Source organism: Ochotona curzoniae, unplaced genomic scaffold, assembly GCF_017591425.1.
Source record: "Ochotona curzoniae isolate NIBS_2020 unplaced genomic scaffold, NIBS_Ocur_1.0 scaffold_4683, whole genome shotgun sequence".
In the NCBI taxonomy this organism is placed as follows: domain Eukaryota; kingdom Metazoa; phylum Chordata; class Mammalia; order Lagomorpha; family Ochotonidae; genus Ochotona; species Ochotona curzoniae.
The window spans coordinates 603,955-623,928 of NW_024467121.1; the positions used below are offsets into that span (position 1 = coordinate 603,955).

Below are 19,974 nucleotides of genomic sequence, written 5' to 3' on the forward strand. Positions count from 1 at the left end.
ACTCCCGGCAGCACTGCTTCCCATCCAGCTCCCTGCTTGTGGCCTGGGAAAGCAGTCGAGGACGGCCCAAAGCCTTGGGACCCTGCACCTGCATGGGGGACCCAGAAGAAGCTCCTGGCTCCTGACTTCGGATTGGCTCAGCTCCAGCCGTTGCGGTCACTTGGGGAGTGAACCATTGGACGTAAGCTCTTCCCCTGTCTCTCCTCCTCTGTGTATATCTGCCTTTCCAATAAAAATAAATCTTTAAAAAAAATTAAAACATTTCTTGCCCACCTAGATGATGAAATTCTGTACCAATGCTTGAGTTTCTATATTAATGAAACATCAACAACTTACAGATAAACATTTTAATTGATTAAATATATTATTTTCAAGATCTTTTTGAAATCGCACTTTTACTGTACTAATCATCAGCCAAAGGCAATAAAAAAGTTTAAAACCCAAAATGTTCTAACATGAACACATGACAGGACCTGCTGCTATGTAAAGTAACACACATTGCTCCCAAGAACAGTATTTTTAGAAGATAATTCATCTTAACCTGTGCAAGGATAAATTTGTAATCAAAGGCTGGAAGAAATATATATTAGTGCCTGCTTTTTAAAAGTTTATTTTACATTTTAAATACAGTATTTTTTCTCATTGAAAAAAAAAGTCAGGGAATGCCTAACTCTGTGGTTCTTATACCATATGTACACAAGAGCTGTCAGACAGCCTGACAAATGCTTGGGATGTAACAGGATGGGCATCTGTGATCTGGGACTTCTGAACCAAAATTTTAAAAACACAAAGGAAGCACTAAGGAGAAAAACAATCCAGTTTCTGAACAAAGAACAGATTAGGTACATACAAAACCAGGTATTAAAAAACAAGTAAATGCACACAAACACAAAACTCAGCAGCCCATCTGCAGTGAAGTGTGTACGCCGCAGCGACTAATGGAAATCCTCCTTCTTACAAGAAGTGATTTATGACGTGAAATTGAAAAAAATTAACTTTCAGTAATAACATATAACATTGCATGTATATTGCCATCTTTATCATTTGTCTAACACCCACCCTTCTCAAAACAATCTTGAGACTAGCCAATTACGTACACAGTTTGAGGCAATTAATCCATATTTGTTTTTAGTAAGGAAAACAAAGATGTACTTTTTCCCATCAATGAAGACATAGATTAAAGCTATAAAATTTTAATGTGGGCATATGTATTTCCAATTTGATAGTGAAATCCTGTCTGTCTTGTGTGTAAGTGATAGTGCAAACGAGAAGAAAACGGGCTGTGTCTGGCAGTAATTTCCATTTCAGTGCAATGTTGTCCCCACATACTGCATTTGAACAATTTTACATATTTTAATTCAGTAGGTGCCATTTTGAGTTTACCAAGTCCCTAACTGTATGCTCTGTAGAGCAAACGGTTTCAATTTGAGATGCTGTATCAAAGCAAGACTTAATCCTGTTTGCTACTGGTAGTATAAAAACCAATAGAGAAAAAAGGCCTGAGTTGCGGAGGTTCCCTCAAGAACATTTGCTACATTTCATGAATCTTGATATTTCAATTGTCTTTTGGGTTGAATATTTAAGATTATTTTAGAAAATAATCCTCTGTAATATAACTAAACAGTGTACCCAAAGCAGAAGCAATCTGGGTTATTCAACCAGAGCAAGATCAAATTGACAATTTTTTTCTATACTCCGTGAGATCTTCAGCCTTAAATTTTAGAAATGGTAACCTTTGATCAAAGCCAGCTGCTTGTAACATACCAAATTCAAGGGTGCTGTAACTACCAGCTCCTTAAAACACACAAAGCAGGCAATAAGGGACTAACCATCAGCCAGGTGGGGTCAACACTGGGGTGTTTTATTTTGGAGACTTTAAATATTTTAACATTTAGCTCATGTAACTTCAGCATCCACTAGTGACTCTGTTGACCAGCACCTGAGGGCTGCATGAGTCTGGGAATCCCTCTTAACCCCAAAGAGTTAATGCTAAAGCATCTCCAGGAAATCCTTACTCCCAACAAGAGTTCACGAACCATCAGACCAAAATCAACAGGGTCAACACTGACTCTATGCTCCATCCAAAGTCAAAAGAAATTTCCAAGTTAAACACCATATTCTGCCTAACCCTAGATTCCAGACTTTGTTAGCATCTTTATCTGGTATAATAGACTCTGTAGTAGACTGATTTTGACCTCCACAAAGAATAGGAGTTGTCAAACTTGAGGAGATAGACTCCTCTTCCTGGATACTGGTGGCTGCCAGCGTACACTTCCTCGTGACAGTCCCGTCGATACACAGGTACAATCTCATCCAGTAGAGGCTTGGTGGCATTCTTTTTGGCTTTCTCTTCGGGAGTGACGTTCTCTGTGAGTAAAGACAAGTAAATGAACAGATCAGGAAACCATATATGCACCAATCAACTAGCTTGTCTTTGAAAAACTGCTTCTTAGTAATCCTCTCAAACCCTTCTACAACATAAATGTGAGCATGCACTAATTAATGGATTTAAGTATCTAAGTACCTCCTATATCCCAGCACTGAACTGGTGGGCCCTGGAAGCTCCATTCTCTTGTCACCACTGCTCCTATTTCTGAACCTCATTTTGCACTTCCACATGCATCCCAATCCTAATTCTCATGCATTTAAATAAGATCAATTTATCTAATCTCCCAGGTCTCCCACATGGGAGCAGGTTCCCAAGGCTCTGGGTCATCCTCTAATGCTTTCCCAGGCCACAATCAGGGAGCTGGAAGGGAAATGGAACAGCCAGGACAGAAAATGACATACGCTGGGCCTCTTTTGTTTTTAATCCATGTGAAACACTCTAGCTCATTTAGCTTAAGACTAATTTGGGGGGCCAGCATTGGGTGTAGTCTGCAACAGACACTGGTGCCTGTTTCATGTCTGGGATGTTCTACTTCCATTCCAAATAAGGAAGGCCCAAGTCCTTGGGCCCCTGTCTTCCTGTGGGAGCCCTTTTAATCTGCCTCTGCCACTGCGACCATTTGGGAAATGAACCAGCAGATGGAAGAGTTCTTTCAAATAAATACATCTTCAAAATTGCACAACTGGAAAAGATGAACAAAATAATCTTATTAACTTAAACAAAGTGAAGAATTAAATGGGATGAGGGATGGCACAGCCACACCTGTCACAGGAATTTTGGCGTAAAGCAATGAATGAAAGATTTTTGTTTTCAGATACATTGAAAACAAGTCCCTTTAAAAATTTTTTTCATTAGGGCCAATCTGATAGCCTAGCAGCTAAAGTCTTTGCCTTGCACATGCCATATGCCACTTGCACATATGGGTGCCACTTCTAACCCCGGTGGCCCTGGTTCCCATCCAGCTCCCTGCTTGTGGCCTGGGAAAGCAGTCGAGGATGGCCGAAAGCCTTGGGACCCTGCATCTGCATGGAGACCTGGAAGAGGCTCCTGACTTCAGATTGGCTCAGCTGCAACTATTAGGGTCAATCAGTGAACCACTGGACGAAAGATGTTTCTCTTTCCTCTGTATACCTGACTTTCCAATAAAAATAAATCTTTAAAAAATTTCAAAAACCCACAGGAGGAGGGATTACGACATCCTACTTCATCAGAGAAAACAAACTCCTGTCTACTTGGAGAGTAAAGAAAAGTCAATAACCAAGAAAAATTGTATTCTTCCTCTATCTGCAATTAAGTCTGAAGTTTCAATTAAACACACATATGGATTAAGACAGATGGGTAACTGAAATATGTGAGTTCAATCTTCAAGTGGGGTAAAGCTATGTTGACTCCTAAATAAAAAACACCAAAATAAACTCACAATTCCATTTCCCACCAATTTTTTAAAGCACCTTTGTATAGGAAATACAAATTTAGAAAAATTTCAGAACTGACAAATTCTTGCTCCTTTAAAATGATCTCACGCATTCAGCTTTTCAAATATACAAAACTGAATTTAAAAGGCATTCAAAAAGCAGTGTGACTGCAAACTGCAAACCCTGGCATACAGAAAAAAACTCATGTTCAGGGCCCATCTCACATAGGACGGTGGTGTTTCTCACAACCGTGTTAGCCTAGGCTGAGGCTGCTCCCTGTCTATAAAGTATTGATCAGGAAGCAGAACGCTGGCTGAATCTGAGCTGTGTCCCATTTCTCTCATCCTACAACCCGGCAGTTACTGAACAGGGAGCAATGGTTCTACCTTCTTCTTCCTCGTCGTCATCACTGGACTCGCTGACATGCACGCTGACAGCGGTGTTAGGAGAGTCTGTCCATTCAAAATACACCCCAAACCCAATGTCATAACTGTCTGTGGCAAATTCCCAAAAGAGATAGGATCCTTCTTCATGGGTAGGTACTCGAACAGTGACCACTTCTCCTCGGCCCACTGTAATCACAGAATCCGCATCCTGCCGAATCTTCTCTTTAAAGTCTTTGATTTGGGGTCGTGTCCACATGGAAGGAGCTGCTATCACTGGAAGCGATTCTAAAGACAACAGGATTACAAAGCTACAGAGAGGCAGCAGCACTCCCAGGACCGCATGCCCAGTTGTACCGAGCTTCCAAGTTTAACATGGAACCTCAGTGCAGCTAACATTCCAAGGTCTTAGAGGGGTAAAAATGCCTCCCTTGTTAGTGTTGCCCCAAAATTACTAAGCACAAGTGCTTGAAGGTCAACAAATCAGTTCAAGTAACAAATGCAATCCACAATCTTACAAGTGAGTTTTCCAACATTCTAATTATGTACGAGGATTTAAACTTTCTAACTGGAAGGAAACAGTGCTTTGACACCAGTCTACTTGTTGAGAACAAGCTTCTGGGGCTATTCCAAAGAGGTTCAAACAGCAGGAAACTTTGGCTAGATTAGTACCCCAAGAATGTGAGAAGTCCTGTTCCTGAGTAGTATCTGTGTACACCACCCTACTCAACAGGAATTACAAAATCTTGGTCTCAATTAAAAACACTTTTACAAACTCTTGCTCAGAAAAAAAAATGGGAGAGGGGACTGGAAACCAAGGGTTTCAAGGTTTATTCTGAAGCTTTTTTATGCTAATTATAAAAATCTCAGAAACCAAATATCTTAATGAACCACACTACCCCCACCGAGCTGCTCTTGTTCTCCATGTTTAGTTAATTCCTACACTCTCACTTCACCTGTCCCTTCCTCAGGCAGGCCTGTTCTGACCTCTGACTAATCACGCTCTCACATACTAAATTGTACATGTTATGTGTGATTCTACCACACCACGGATATACGACTCAAAAAACCTTCAACCAATTATTAAACTGATGAATGAGCTGCCCATTGGAAGCTAGCAGAACTTAAGAAATGCTAGTTTACCTTCTGTGCATCACAGTACCTTAAGTCTCAAAAACTGTGTTTCAGTACATGGTAGCCAGCCTCCCACATGGCCCACAGTGATCCCCATAGCCCGGGTCCTCATGCGCCTGGGAGGCGACCATCCACAATGTATCAGGGTTGCTATGTGTGACTGATACAATACAGTGGGAATGCTGATGCTTTACTTCCAAAATTAGCGCATAAAGGACACTGCCACTTCTGCCTTTTCCCCTTTGGGTTCTATACCCTGGGGAAGCCAACCACTTTGAGCTGATAACATGTAAGCAGCCCTATGCAGACTCCTGCCAGCAGCCAGCACTAACAGGTTCACCAAGTGAAGGACACATTTTGAAAGCAGAATCTCTAGTTCTAGTCAAGCCTTCACATGACCACAGCTTCAGCCACTGTCCTGACTGCAGTCTCTTTGAGATCCGCAGCTAGACCCATTGAGCTACCACTCCTGAATTCCTGACCCTCACAAATGGTGTAAAACTGTTAAATACCCAGTGTGGGTTACTTAAAGATAGTAAATTGGGTATGATTTGCTACACAGCAATGGAAACTCAACATACATATAAATGACATCTGATTTGCTTTCCTGCAGAAGCGGCAGAGGCAGACTACACAAGAGTGCTCCACCTTGACAGATCCAGGTAACTATCTTTGAAAGCTAGTGCCACCTGCCTGACACCTGTTCTTCAGTTTGAATTGCATGAATACATAAGCGGAGCCATACCTTTTGGTCCATTCTCCAGGGCTTCTTCTGCAGTTTCTGGTTCAAGGTCTTTTTCAGAGTTCTCAGTATGGGTTGTGGCCTGTCCATTTACTGACAGCATATCACTTGAAACAGCTGCATTCACTTTTGAAGATGTAGGCAAAGAAGCCCCAGCTGCTACTACTTCCTGTTGTTTCTGTAATGCTGCCTACAAGTCAAGAAATAGCAAAGATATGCTGACCAAGACGGCTAAGACATGAGACATTTATCCTGGTGTGCATTTGGCCTTCACACTTGTACTCAACAAGTAATCTCCAAAATATGATTAATAAAACAAAAACTGATAAGATTATCTATAATGAGTAGGAGTTGTGTAGTACTAAACTGATAATTAAAAATGATAAAAATTTAATGTGGACAAGAAACATTTCTGTGACTGGACAGTCATTAGAAGAACCAGGAAAAATTAAAGTAGGTAGAAATAACTTTAAGTAAAACTGATAAATACAAAAAAAACTGAACACAGTGTGGGAGATGGGGTCAGCACCATGGTGCAGCAAGTTAAGCTGACAGTACTACCATTTCATAAGGGCACTGATTTGAGTCCTGACTGCTTCACCTCTGATCCAGTTCCCTGCTGATGGCCTAGGAAAAGCAGAGACAGATGGCTCAAATCCTTGGGCTCTGCCATCCACATGGGAGATCTGGAAGAATCCTGCTCTGTGTAAGTGTGTGTATGGATAACTCTTTCAAATAATAAAATCTTGTATTCATTTATTTGAAAGGCAAGGTTATAGAGATAAAGAGAAGAAAGAGTGGTCTTCCATTTGCTGGCTCACTCCCCAAATTAGCCTTACAGCCGGGCCTGGGGCAGGCTGAAGCCAGGAATCTAGAGCTTCTTCCACATCCAATATATGGGTTCAGGAGCTCAAATACTTGGGTCGTCTTCTGCTGCTTTCCCAGCTGCATAAGTAGGGAGCTGGATCAGAAGTGAAGCAGCTAGGACTTGCATTGGTGCCAAACGGGATTCTGGTCGGCATCACAGGTGGTGATTTAACTTGTTACCATGCCATAGCATCAGCCCCAATAAATAAATCTTAAAGGAAAAAATTCAAATACATAAAGTGTGAATTAGGAAAATTAAAATTGCTGAAAACAGTCACAAAAGCAATTAATATAGGTAGAAACTGTAATGGGCAAAATCTGATAATATACCCTCAAAGTAAGAAACACATCAAATACAAATAGTTATTCTAACATGGACAAAAACAATCAATTGGGACCTGGTATTTAGCCACATCCTACACTGAGTGCCCGAGTTTGATCCTGGCTCTGATTCCTACCTCCAATTTCTCACCCATGCAGATTGGAAGTCAATGGTGATTGCTCAAGACATTTGGTCCCTGACACTTGCACTCAAGACCTGTACTGAACTCCTGGGTCTCAGCATCAGCCCAGTCCAGAACTAGTTGTTGTGGACATTTGGGGAATAAAACAGAAGATAGGAGTTCATTTATTATCCATCTAATCTCTGTCTCTCAAAAACAAAAACCCAGAGAAAAATTATGATCACAGTTAACTTGAAAACTACTAATCATGGTGCAAAAACATGCTGACCTAAGAATTAAAAAGGCTTACAAAACACAATTTGAGGTAAACAATATTTTCTCAATGAAAATCACTTTATAAGTATTAGATTGTTTATAAATATTAAGTTAAAGTGTCCCAAGTCAAAATGAGACAATAAAAGTAAATCCAAAGTACAAGAATTTGGGGACATTCCCATTCTAAATCAAGAATTGAACTACAACATACGTATAAGAAAAATGCACAAATCCTAATCGTCCAACTTTATCAGTTTTCAGAAATCAAGCATCTCTGTAACTCTGCCTTCTCCACAGGACCCCTTTCCAGACACCGCCCTACAAGGGTAGAATTATTCTCACTTGTAACACTACGGGTTTGAATTTCACATAAATGAATAACTAATATGATATATGCTATGAAATGGCTCTAGTTTTAAATATATACAAAGCCCTTTTAAACCCACAGCTTAGTGATACTATAATATTTTAGCCCATCTGTACACAGTTTCATTTAATGCATCATTTACAGATCAATTATGTAAATGAACATCAACACCCCTTTCTTTTGCTAGTCCAAGCTGGTAACATATTTAACACATTTTAAAATACCTTCTTCCAAGGCCTAGATTTTTAATAACTTCCAAATTAATTTTCCATGTGTCAGACTCCATAAAAGTGCACACAACCAACACAAGTCAGCATGTTCAGAACAACCAGAAAGTGGAACAGCATTTTTCATCGGTGAAATAGCCCCAGCTCAAATGCTCCTTTTCCACCAAGCTGTTCTTGAAGTTCCTTTAGCAGAATAAACAAACCTCAATCTCTGTAACCCCACTGCCCAAGAATATGCATCTACATACAAGAGACTGTGACTACCCACCGAATCTTTTCTACACTGTGGGAAATTCCAGAGAGAGTGAGACTGAGAGGAAATGCCCCAACAGTCAGGGCTGGGCCAAACTGAAACCAGGAGCTGGCAACTTGAGCCAAGGTTCCCAATCAGATGGCATGGATCCAATTACTTGCATTTTGCTCAATATGTACATTAATACTTTATAGGACTGAAGTTCCCTTTATTCTTTTCTTAGTGCCTGTCCACTTTTCCCAGAAGCAATCAATCTGAAAAGCTGAGTTTCTTCTAATCTCAATTACTGTGTTCTAATTATTTCAACAATTCTTAGTATTTTGTCCTCATGACTTACTTCAGATTGACAGTAAGATCTGAACAGGAGAATGAAGATGGCGGAATAGGCGGGATGCTGGACTGTTGCCATTGTCCATGCCTACAATGCTGGTCATTTGACTATGAAGAGCTATACTATGGTAATGATATGGGGGAACTCAATGAGGGGTAGAAGGGGAATTGGGAGGGGGAGAGGAAATCCTGGGGCCTATAGAACTATATCATAAAATCATAATTTAAAAATGACAAAAAAGATCTGAACAAGAAAGTGCATGAACTACTTTATCAAAGGTTTATCTTAATGGCTATCTAAGAAGCAAGGAAAGGGAAATAGCATGTTGAATAGGCTTTAGAGGACAGAGAGGAAAGCTCTCAAAAATAACACTGGTTGGTCCTGGTGTGGCAGCCTAGTGGCTATAGTCTTCGCCTTGCATGCACCAGGATCCCATACGGGTATCCCAAGCTGCTACACTTTCCATCTAGCTCCCTGTCTGTGGCCTGGGAAAGCAGTTAGGGACAGCTCAAAGCCTTGGGACCCTGCACCCACATGGGAGACCTGGAAAAAGTTCCTAATTTCAAATCAGCTCAGCTCTGGTCTTTGTGGCCGCTTGGAAAATGAATCAGCAAATGGAAGATCTTTCTCTTTGTATCTCATTTTCGCTGTGTATCTGTCATTCCCAAAAAATAAATAAATCTTTAAAAACAAAACAAAACAACAACAAAAAACACTGGTCTTGAATGAACTCTGGTTTGGCATCCTTTACTTCTCTGGTAGATTTCTACTGGGGAGATGAGGATGGAATTCCTGACTCTTGGCTTCAGCCTGGCCCAGTCTCACCTCGTTGTAGGCATTAAATTAGCAAATGGAAGTCTCTCTCTCTTTTTAATGTTTTTAAAAGAGGCCATTTGTTCTATACATAAGAAATAAAAGATGAATATAAAATCAGTATTTTCTATGTAGAGAGAGTATTTTCACAAGATAACTATTTTATTCCTTTGACACTCGTGCAAGGTTAACAGGGTAGGTACTTGTTTTATATTCTATTCTTATACAGTGAAGTAAAAACTAATAAATCAGAGCAATAGTAACTAACTAAGATTAAAGCAAAGCTGCAACAGAATCAAGACTGTTTCCAGACTGGTATTACTGTGCCTTTCCACCTAAATTATCCTAATACTAAACGCTACAATGTTGTGGTGAGCACTCTCTAGCTATGGTGCCTACACAAAGTGAAAATGGACCCACTGTAGCTCTGCTAAAGTGGCCTATGGCCTTAGAGGAGAGGACATCAATATATTGACTGAAGGATGTCTTTCCACCAAGGCCAGCTGGCCAGGCCCCCATGCTTCCAGGAGCACTATTAGAATCGATGCCAGACTCACTATAATACCACTGGCCTATGCAGCTCACCCAAACCCAAGGAGAATGGCTATATCATTTGCTACTTCAACAGCATGTTTTCTGTTGTAACTGCCAGTGCAACACCAAGTTCTGTCTAAAAGACAATTTAGAAGTTACACTATACCTTAGAGACTAACTAATGCAAAATGCATTGGCAATTGCTAAAAAGAACTTGAGTTTCCATGAAACTAAAAAACTTCTCTAAGGCTAGAGTCTGGTGGTGTCTATCATACCTGTTGCTGTGCAAGCTGGACTTGATACAACTGCTGCATGTACTGCTGATAGTGTTGCTCCTGCAACTGGCGGATGAGAATTTGCTGCTGTTCGTAGTTCCCTGGATACTGCTGGGCTGCATACTGCTGGAACTGCACGGCAGTCTGGGAGTTTAAAGCTGCCATTATCTGCTGCCTAAAAACATTAAAAAATATACACTAGTCTGACTACAGGAGACTGTTCATAATAAAATAAATGTTATTTATTGTTATGGCTTATAACTCAAAAATATCTACGCTAATAATCTATATTAATCAGCTTGTGTTACAAGCTCTGAATAAAGATTCATGAAAATAAACCTGACCTCTAAATTTTTACTTCAGAACATTATCGCCACCACTATTTTCATAATCCTGAACATTTACTATACACATTCTATGTGGCATGCCATGTTCATTCAAAGCATTTCCACGTCCTAGCCCATGAGGTCCATTATGGTTCAGTGACTTGGCTGAGATTATACTGCATTTGAATGCAGGACGTCTAGCTTCAGAGCTCACAGTAGTGAAATACAATGCTGCAAGATGATGTTGTTACACATGGCAGAGGGGAGAGATGCTGCTGCCCATGGCTTCTCTACTTCATATGTGAAAAATAGTTACACAGCTAGTAGTGGATGACTAATTAGTATAAAGCCAGTAAAAATTTCTGTATGTATACCATTTTATTTAAAGTATGATTTAAAAAAAATACTAAATACATCTGTGCATGCCTGGCTTAAAGATACTAATTTCTACGAACTATTTCAATTCTTTTTTATTTTGTTTCATACAGGCACATGATGCTTAACCCAGTAATGTGATCAACTTGATAAACTTGAAGCCATCTTACTAATGGACAAGTAACAATGCAAGTATCAGTCATATCCCCTCAATGTAGCACGACAAGGAGTCTACCTAGGGGATCAGTCCTGAAAAACAGAACATCATAGTCTCTCTTCAGGACAAATGTGGCCCTGCAGGAGTTTAAAGCAGGCACTGAAGCTTTTTCTGAACAACTGTCCTAAAATAATGAAGTAAATTCAATGGACCCTCACAGTCTGTGGTTTAACCTATATATACCGTGTTACTCCAAGAACCCCAGGCCTTCTTATGGGTACAAGTCACTTCTTCCTTGTATTCACAGCTCCTTCGTCAAGACTATTATTCAGAAACAGTCCCAGATCGCACAAATCCAGGCTCCAACAACTTTGTGTAGGCCAAAAAAAGGGAGTGATAATTTTTAGACAACAGGAGTAAGGCAGCAAATGAAAGCAAAAATGAGATCATATGAGCCCAGAGTAGACCAAGCAATTTCCAGGTTGTGAAAGCTAATCCCAACCAAAAGATGCTTAAGATAAAGCCCTTTCAGCAATATCAAATATGGATTCTTTTCAAGTCACAGAATTTTTCTAGAGTACATAACGGTAAAATTTCAAGTGGCAACACAGTGGCGGTCCATTTCTTATTTAAAATATAATTCACACAACAAGCTTACTTTTGCTGCTCTAACCGGAGTCTCTCCTCCTCTATTCGCCGCCTCTCTTCCTCCTCCCGCCGGAGCCTTTCCTCCTCCTCTTGTCTACGCTTCTCTTCCTCCTTCTGCAGACGTTCTCTTTCTTCCTCTTCACGCCGCCTTCTCTCCTCCTCCTCCTTCCTACAGTAAAGGACAAAGAATGAGTCCTAATAATCAAGCTGTTTAAAATTAATTAACAACTTCATTTCCCAGTGAAAACTGAGAAAACCTTTTACTAAATATGTAGCAATATCCATCAGACTCTGAAACCTACTCACATCACTAGGCTTATCACACTCAAGATCACATCAATATTTACTGCTGCAACAGAAGATGTCCACAAATAAGATACTTTTTACAAAAAGATTTATTTACTTATTTTAACTGGAAAGTCGGATATAGAGAGAGGAGGAGAGACAGAGAGGAAGATCTTCTGTCTGCAAGATACTTAAATAAGGGGCACTGGTTCCAGTCCCAGCTGCTCTACCTCCAATCTAGCTCTCTGCTAACACTGCCTGGGAAAGCAGAGAAGGATGGCCCAGAGTGTTTGTGCCCCTGCACCCACTTAGGAAATCCAGAAGCTACTGGCTTGAGGCTGACCCAGCTCTGGCCATGTGGCCATTGGGAAGTGAATCAGCAGAAGGAAGATCACTGACTCTCTGTTACTCTTTAAAAATAAGTAAGTTTGGGCCTAGCGCGGTGGTGCAAGTAGTTAAGGTCCTCGCCTTGCACGCCTGGGATCCCATTAGGGAACCGGTTCTAATCCCGGCAGCCCCGCTTCCCATCAAGCTCCCTGCCTGTGGCCCAGGAAAGCAGTCGAGGACAGCCCAAAGCTTTGGGACCCTGCACCCGCGTGGGAGACCCGGAAGAGGCTCCTGGCTTCGGATTGGCATAGCATCGGCCGTTGCGCTCACTTGGGGAGCTTCCTCTCTGTCTCTCCTCTCTGTATATCTGCCTTTCCAATAAAAATTAAAAAAAAAAAAAGTAAGTCTTTAAAGGATTTATTTATTTTTATTTGGGAAAATCTTCCATCTGCTGGTTTACTCCTCAACTGGCTGCAACAGACAGAGCTAAGCTGAAGCCGGGAACCAGGAGTTTATTCGAAGTCTCTCATTTGGGCCATCCTCTGCTGCTTTGCTAGGCCACCAGCAAGAAAATGAATCAAAAGAGCAACAGCTCAGATATGGACCAGTGCCCATTTGGAAAGCCAGTGCTTGAGGATGGAGGACTAGCCTGAAGAGCCAGAGGGCTGACCCCAATAAATACATCTTACAGAAAAAAAATAAAAACACTTAAGGATGCCCTCTACAATATGCTCACAGCACTAAAGGATCTTCCTATCTAACACCTGCCTTAACCATTCAAGTACACGCGCTCCAAAAGGACTAAGACTGCTTATCGTGTACCATTACATCCTCCAAGTTTGCAGAAAGAGTAAGTGCTCAACAACCATGTACAGAAGCGTACAATGCCTTAAGAGAAGGACAGAAGACCTAATGTAAAGGAAATGGTAACAAAAAAGCGAACACAAAAAGTTCTAAAAGACATACCCCAAACTGGTCAAAAAAAAAAATTTTAAAGATGTATTTATTTATTTTTTTTAAAGATTTATTTTTATTATTTTTTTATTGGAAAGGCAGATATACAGAGAGGAAGATTTTCCATCCGATGATTCACTCCCCAAGTGAGCGCAACGGCCGATGCTATGCCAATCCGAAGCCAGGAGCCTCTTCTGGGTCTCCCACGCGGGTGCAGGGTCCCGAAGCCTTGGGCCGTCCTCGACTGCTTTCCTGGGCCAAAGGCAGGGAGCTGGAAGGGAAGCAGGACTGCCGGGATAGATCCGGCGCCCATATAGGATCCCAGGCGTGCAAGGTGAGGACCTTAACCACTTGGCACCACTGTGCTGGGCCCAAGATGTATTTATTTTTATTGGAAAACCAGATAGAGGAGGAAAGACAGAAAGAAGATCTTTTGTCTGTTAATTCACTCTCCCAAGTGGCCACAACACCAAGAGCTGAGCTAATTCAAAGCCAGAAGCCAGGAGCTTCTTCCGGGTCTCCCACATGAGGACCCCAAGGCTACCACAATTGACCCTGTCAAATTTTTTTAATGTTAACTGTACTTCCCAAATCATTCTTGAATGTTTGGCCCAGTAAAACACTGCTTGGGACCCCATATTTTTATCTCGAAGAATGTGACAGTTCGGACTTGGCATGATAGCCTAGTAGTGCCTGATGTTCACTTGCACGTGCCGAGATCCCATATAGGTGTCACTTTTAATCCTGGTGACTCTGCTTCCCATCTAGCTCCCTGCTTGTAGCCTGGGAAAGCAGTCGAGGATGGCCCAAAGCCTTGGGACCCTGCACCCACATGGGAGACTTGGAAGAAGCTACTGGCTCCTGGATTCTGATCAACTAAGTTCCAGCCATCACGGCCATTTGAGGAGTGAACCAGTGGACTGAAGATTTTTCTGTTTCTCCTTCTCTCTGACTTTCCAAGAAAAATTTTAAAAACTTAAAATATTTCACATAAATAAATAAGCAAACAAACAAATAAATAAATAGATGTAACAGGGCCCAGCACAGTAGCCTAGTGGCTAAAATCCTGACCTTGTATGTGCTAGGATTCCATATGGATGCCAGCTCGTGTCCTGGCTGCTACACATCCCTTCCAGCTCCCTGCTTGTGGCCTGGGAAAGCAGTCGAGGATGGCCGAAAGCCTTGGGAGTTTCTACCCTCATGGGAGACCCAGAAAAATTCCCTGGCTCCTGGCTTCAAATTGGTTCAGCTCTGGCCTTTGTGGCCACTTGGGGAGTGAATCAACATACAAAAGATCTTCCTCTCTGTATATCTGACTTTCCAATAAAATTAAATAAATTAAAAAAAAAAAAGAATATGAGTTTTTGCCTATGAAAAGAAAGTAGAACTGAAGGAAAGGTAAGAAGACTTTCAGTGTTGGGCCCGGTGCGGTGGCGCAGTGGTTAAGGTCCTTGCCTTGCACGCCCGGTATCCCATATGGGCGCCGGTTCTATCCCGGCAGCCCCGCTTCCCTTCCAGCTCCCTGCCTGTGGCCCGGGAAAGCAGTCGAGGACGGCCCAAAGCTTTGGGACCCTGCACCCGTGTGGGAGACCCGGAGGAGGCTCCTGGCTTCGGATTGGCATAGTATCGGCCGTTGCGCTCACTTGGGGAGTGAATCATCGGATGGAAGATCTTCCTCTCTGTCTCTCCTCTCTGTATATCTGCCTTTCCAATAAAAAAAAAAAAAAAAAAAAAAAAGACTTTCAGTGTTTCATTTTTTTTTTAACAAAAGGAAAGTTCTCTATGTGAATGATATTTATGTATTTTTTTCTGAAATTACATTTTTAAGGACTAGTGCCATGGTGTAGCACCTTAATCCTCAACCTGTAGTATCAACATCCCATATGGGTACCAGTTCCAAACATCAGATCCAGCTCTCTGCTAACAGCCAAAGAAAGCAGCATGTGATGGTCCAAGAGCTTGGGTCTCTGCACTCATGCAGGAAACATGAAGAAGCTTCTGGCTCCAGATGCCCTGGCCCTGCTCCAGCTGCTGTGGTTTCTCGGGAGTGAACCAGTAGATGGAAGGCGTATCTGTCTGTTTCTCCCTTTCTTTCAGTATAACTCTGACTTTAAAGTAAAATACATATGTTTTATTTTAAGATTAATTTTTATTAGAAAGTCAGATACACAGAGAGGAGGAGAAACAGAGAGGATGATCTTCCGTCCGATGATTCAGTCCCCAAGTGGTCACAATGGCTGGAGCTGAGCCGATTGGAAGCCAGGAGCCAGGAGCTTTTTCCAGGTCTTCCACATGGATGTAATGTCCAAAGGCTTTGGGCCATCCTCGACTGCTTTCCCAGGCCACAAGCAGGAAGCTTGATGGGAAGTGGGGCATCTGGGATTAGAACAGACACCCATATGGGATCCTGGCACATGCAAGCAAGGCAAGGGCTTTAGCCCCTAGCCACTGCACCAGGCCCCACACCTACATTCTTCTACAACTCATAAATGCCTGCTCACGTTAGGAAATTAAAGCCATTACTGTAACTTGAGACCCAAGGGAAGACACCTGGTCTAGAACACACACTCCACAAAATATAATCAGTCTAAAGGGCTGCACAGGAGGAAAATAGTCTGTACCCTCAAACTTCACCTTTTTTTTTCTTGTTCTTCCTTCTCTATCTGGTGGGACGCAACGTATGTTGAAAAGAGATGGCAACATCGATTTAAGAGCTTGACAAATTCTACCATCGCATCTTCTTTAGACATGTTTCCCAGGGCTGCCCACTCTCTCCTGCAGGGAATAACAAGAAAGGTTTCCCACGTTTAAGAGTGAGAACTTGTCTGAACTTAAACCAAAATGTGAACTAATTCTCAATTATGATTAAAATGAAAATTAATTATAACCTAAGAAAAATGCTCAAAACTTGAAGTTTCAAAAGCATGTGATTTAATAAATTTAAATTTACTAAATTATACAGGTCACACACTTCAAGTTAACTGCATTTTCAATAATTCCCATACAGTGCTTTAATTTTCTTACATTTAGCCTTAACTGAACAAAATACATTCAATGTACTATGCTGCTGCTCTACATCCCAATAAGGTCATCAATTAATATGTATTTTAAATGGCTGATGCTAATATTATTTATGTTTATAATCAGATGAGTAAACTTCCATAATATTTAGCCATAATCATTTCTAATTGAAAAACAGATAAATAAGTGAGGTCTCCAGCTACAAAGAAAAATGCTATGGTTCTTTTTCTAAACTAATGAATCAGCTACTTACATGTAACCAATTGACACCCTTTCTAACACTATTCTCATTAATTTATGTATACCAAAAAATATTGTTACCTCCGGTCATTCCCCAACACATCAAAGAATCCAACTTCAGGACAAGTGTCTGGATTATATGGACCCATTAGAACCTGCTTATGCAGTGCTACAAGTTTTAGCTTCTCTTCATAAGTTGGATGAAATGCTTTGCCATCTTTCTCTAAAAAAAAGAAATACAAACAAAAATTAGCACTGGCAAAATACATAAATTTCATCACGATATAAAGATTTAGCTATAAGGTATGTCACAAACTGTAAACAATATTAGAGTTGAGATACTTACTTCAGGTTCGAAATTTCAAATACATTCTAAGGCAGAAACCTTCTATGCTGATTTATTTATTTAGAGAGGGTATGAGAGGGAGAGAGGGAGAGAGGGAGAGTACCTGTGACAAGCTATCTTTTATCTGCTGGTTCACTCCCAACAGCCAGGTCAATAGCCAGGGCTGGACCAGGCTCAAGCTTATAATCTGGAGCTTCTCAATCTCCCACACATGGGTGCAGGATTACAAGCATTGAGCCAGCCTCTTTTGCTTTCCCATACACCTTAGCAGGGAGCTGGATTGGAAGTAAAGCAGCCGGGTCTTGAACTGGCACCCACATGGGATGCAGGCACGTCATGCAGCACTTCACGTGCAATTTTATTACAGCCCCTATCTTCTTAAGTCATCTTCATTCTCATAAAGACTATGGGTAAAATTTCCATCTGTTGGGCCAGAGTCTCAAAGAAGAAAGATAACACTAAAAAAAGTGGTAGACACCAAGGAATTCCATTTCTACTAGTTTTGGGTCCACATGTAAATTTTTTATTGTATTTATGGTTTTGATCTGTTTAATGATATTTGCTCCAATAGAGACTAAAATTTGAAAACCTTATTTAATACAGAGTCCTTGGACTTGCATGGAAGTCAAGATAAGACACACTAGTCCCTCTGGGTTTTTTATGGTGTTGCTAAGTAACTACAACTCTCATGGAGTGTCAGTTGCTTTTTACCCAGGACATAAAGCAGGCTCCTAGGGACTCATTCCAGAAGAGCACTCCCTATTTTAGGTGAAAGGGCATTCCAACAGCTCATCTGGCAGGTACACTTAATGGACTGTCACCTTCAGCATCTCAGGTAATCCAAAAATGCTCAGTGTTAGGAAACCTTTGGGACGTGAAAGACAGCAAATCCCACCTGTTGGTGATTCTCTGAGAAGGAATTCCAGAAGCACTGTATCACACACTACAAATACCCTCTCTCAAGTTAAAGTCAGACTTCTGTACAAAATATGAAATGTTAACAACATACTTGATTGCAGTCCTTTATGATGTATTCTTTACAAATGGATAATGTTTAGCAATCAGTCAGTGAAAAGGAAGAAATACTCACTGCAGTCAGGGAAAATGGGTTAAAAATGGGTCTCTAAACTAACACTACTGTGCAGCTGGACCTGTTCCATAAGCAAGAGGGAAGATGGGATGAGACTGCATCTGCCTAATCTTGTAAGTCTGTATCAAAATAAAAGCCTGCAGAAAATGTGTAAGATCTGGACCAGAGGAGAGAAAATTAGAAAAGCTTGGTGTGCCTGAGTCAGTGTCAAAAGTGGACACTGAATCAATAGTCCAAGTGAAAGGTAATAACCTCCTACACCTGTCAGGGCACTCAATTTGGCCCAGGGGAAGCTCAGTTAGAGGCGGGGCAACTGTGTCCTGTTGAAGCAAATCTCTCCAGGACTCCATAACCCAGGCTAAACTGGAGGATTTTAGTACATGCACTCTCCCTTTCCAATTCACATTTATCTAATTGGAAAAATAATCCATCTTCTTACCAAAGCAATCCTAAAAAAGACGGAAACTTATTTGCATCCATTTTCGGTGCTCATAATCTTGATGAGGCTGCAGAATGCAGAGATGGTACTGGGGAAAGAGTGACATGAGGCTCCATGAACTACAACCTTGAAATCCAATCAGGGACAGGCCATACCCAGGGCTGAAGCTGACAGGCACTCCAATAAGCTCAGAAGCCAGCCAGGTAAATCATTACAAAAAATGCTTAATAATGAGGATGCAGAGGAAGTGTCCCCAAACCAAAAAAAAAAAAAAAAAAAAACAAGGATAAAACGAAAATCCTTCTGCCTATTAAAGTTTATTTTCATTTCTTTGAAAGGCAAAGTGACAGAAGCATGGTATCTTTCATTCACTGCTTCACTTCTCAAATGATTACAAAGCCAAGAGACCTGGTTACAGTGCCCTTAACATAAGGGAAAAGTTACAGAGTATTAAGGGTATTGATGTTGCAGCTGAAACAGTTTAAAAATAAAATGATCCGGGCCAGGTGCAGTAGCCTAGTGGCGAAAATCCTCATCATGCACGCGCCAGCATCCCATATGGGTGCCGGTTCAAATCCAGGATGCTCCACTTCCCATTCAGCTCCCTGCTTGCCTGCAAAAGCAGTCGAGGATGGCCCAAAGCACCTGCACGGGAGACCTGGAAGAAGCTCCTGGCTCTGGATTGGTTCAGCATCAACTGTTGCGGCCACTTGGGGAGTGAATTAACTAAGAAGATCTTCTCTGTCTCTCGTTCACGCTGTAAATCTGACTTTCAATAATGAATAAATAAACCTAAAAAAAAGGTGACGCTGCTTGCTGCAGCCATGAGCTGCAAACAATGGAGATCCAAGACGACACCTGCTAGAGGCAGCAAGCAGCCAGAAATAGGACCCCCGAAGGTCCTAAGGCATGCCCGAATGGGCTGACCTTAGGGCTAGAGCAGTGCATACATTATAAGCAAAAGGCTGGCCGCATCTGCTAGCAGGTGCTGGGACTAGTGGCAAGTCCTATCAGGCTAGACCATTGAAGCACCTGGAAAGTGCAAGATCCAGGGCTTCAAGTGGGCATTTTTTCCTAGCAGGGAATTGTGGGCACCCCTCTGATATGCTAGAGCTCCCATCAATGAGCATGAGGATCAGGGTTGGGGTCAGCTCTGGCTGGACAGGCAGTGGCATCTGCTGGCATGAGTGTAGGCTGGATAGTGGAACTGGTTGGGTTGAGCGAGGCTTCAATGCCCACTGATCCATACTAGAGTTGAATGGGATGTTGCACACACTGGCATGCACAGGGAATGGGGCTGGGTCAGACCTGGCAGGG

General features: G+C 41.6%; 1 protein-coding gene across 1 annotated transcript in view; it reads right to left on the reverse strand.

Moving 5' to 3' along the window:
- Positions 1-336: 336 nt before the first annotated feature.
- ACBD3 (acyl-CoA binding domain containing 3) overlaps positions 337-19,974 on the reverse strand; it is a 38,117-nt gene continuing 18,479 nt past the window's right edge. Inside the window, exons 2-8 of the mRNA XM_040967773.1 lie at positions 16,864-17,005; positions 16,156-16,296; positions 11,966-12,124; positions 10,450-10,624; positions 6,067-6,253; positions 4,191-4,475; positions 337-2,367 (exon numbers count right to left, since the gene is read on the reverse strand). Of these exons, the coding sequence (XP_040823707.1) occupies positions 2,156-2,367; positions 4,191-4,475; positions 6,067-6,253; positions 10,450-10,624; positions 11,966-12,124; positions 16,156-16,296; positions 16,864-17,005 (1,301 nt within the window). The 3' untranslated portion in view covers positions 337-2,155. The remainder of the gene's footprint in view (positions 2,368-4,190; positions 4,476-6,066; positions 6,254-10,449; positions 10,625-11,965; positions 12,125-16,155; positions 16,297-16,863; positions 17,006-19,974) is intronic.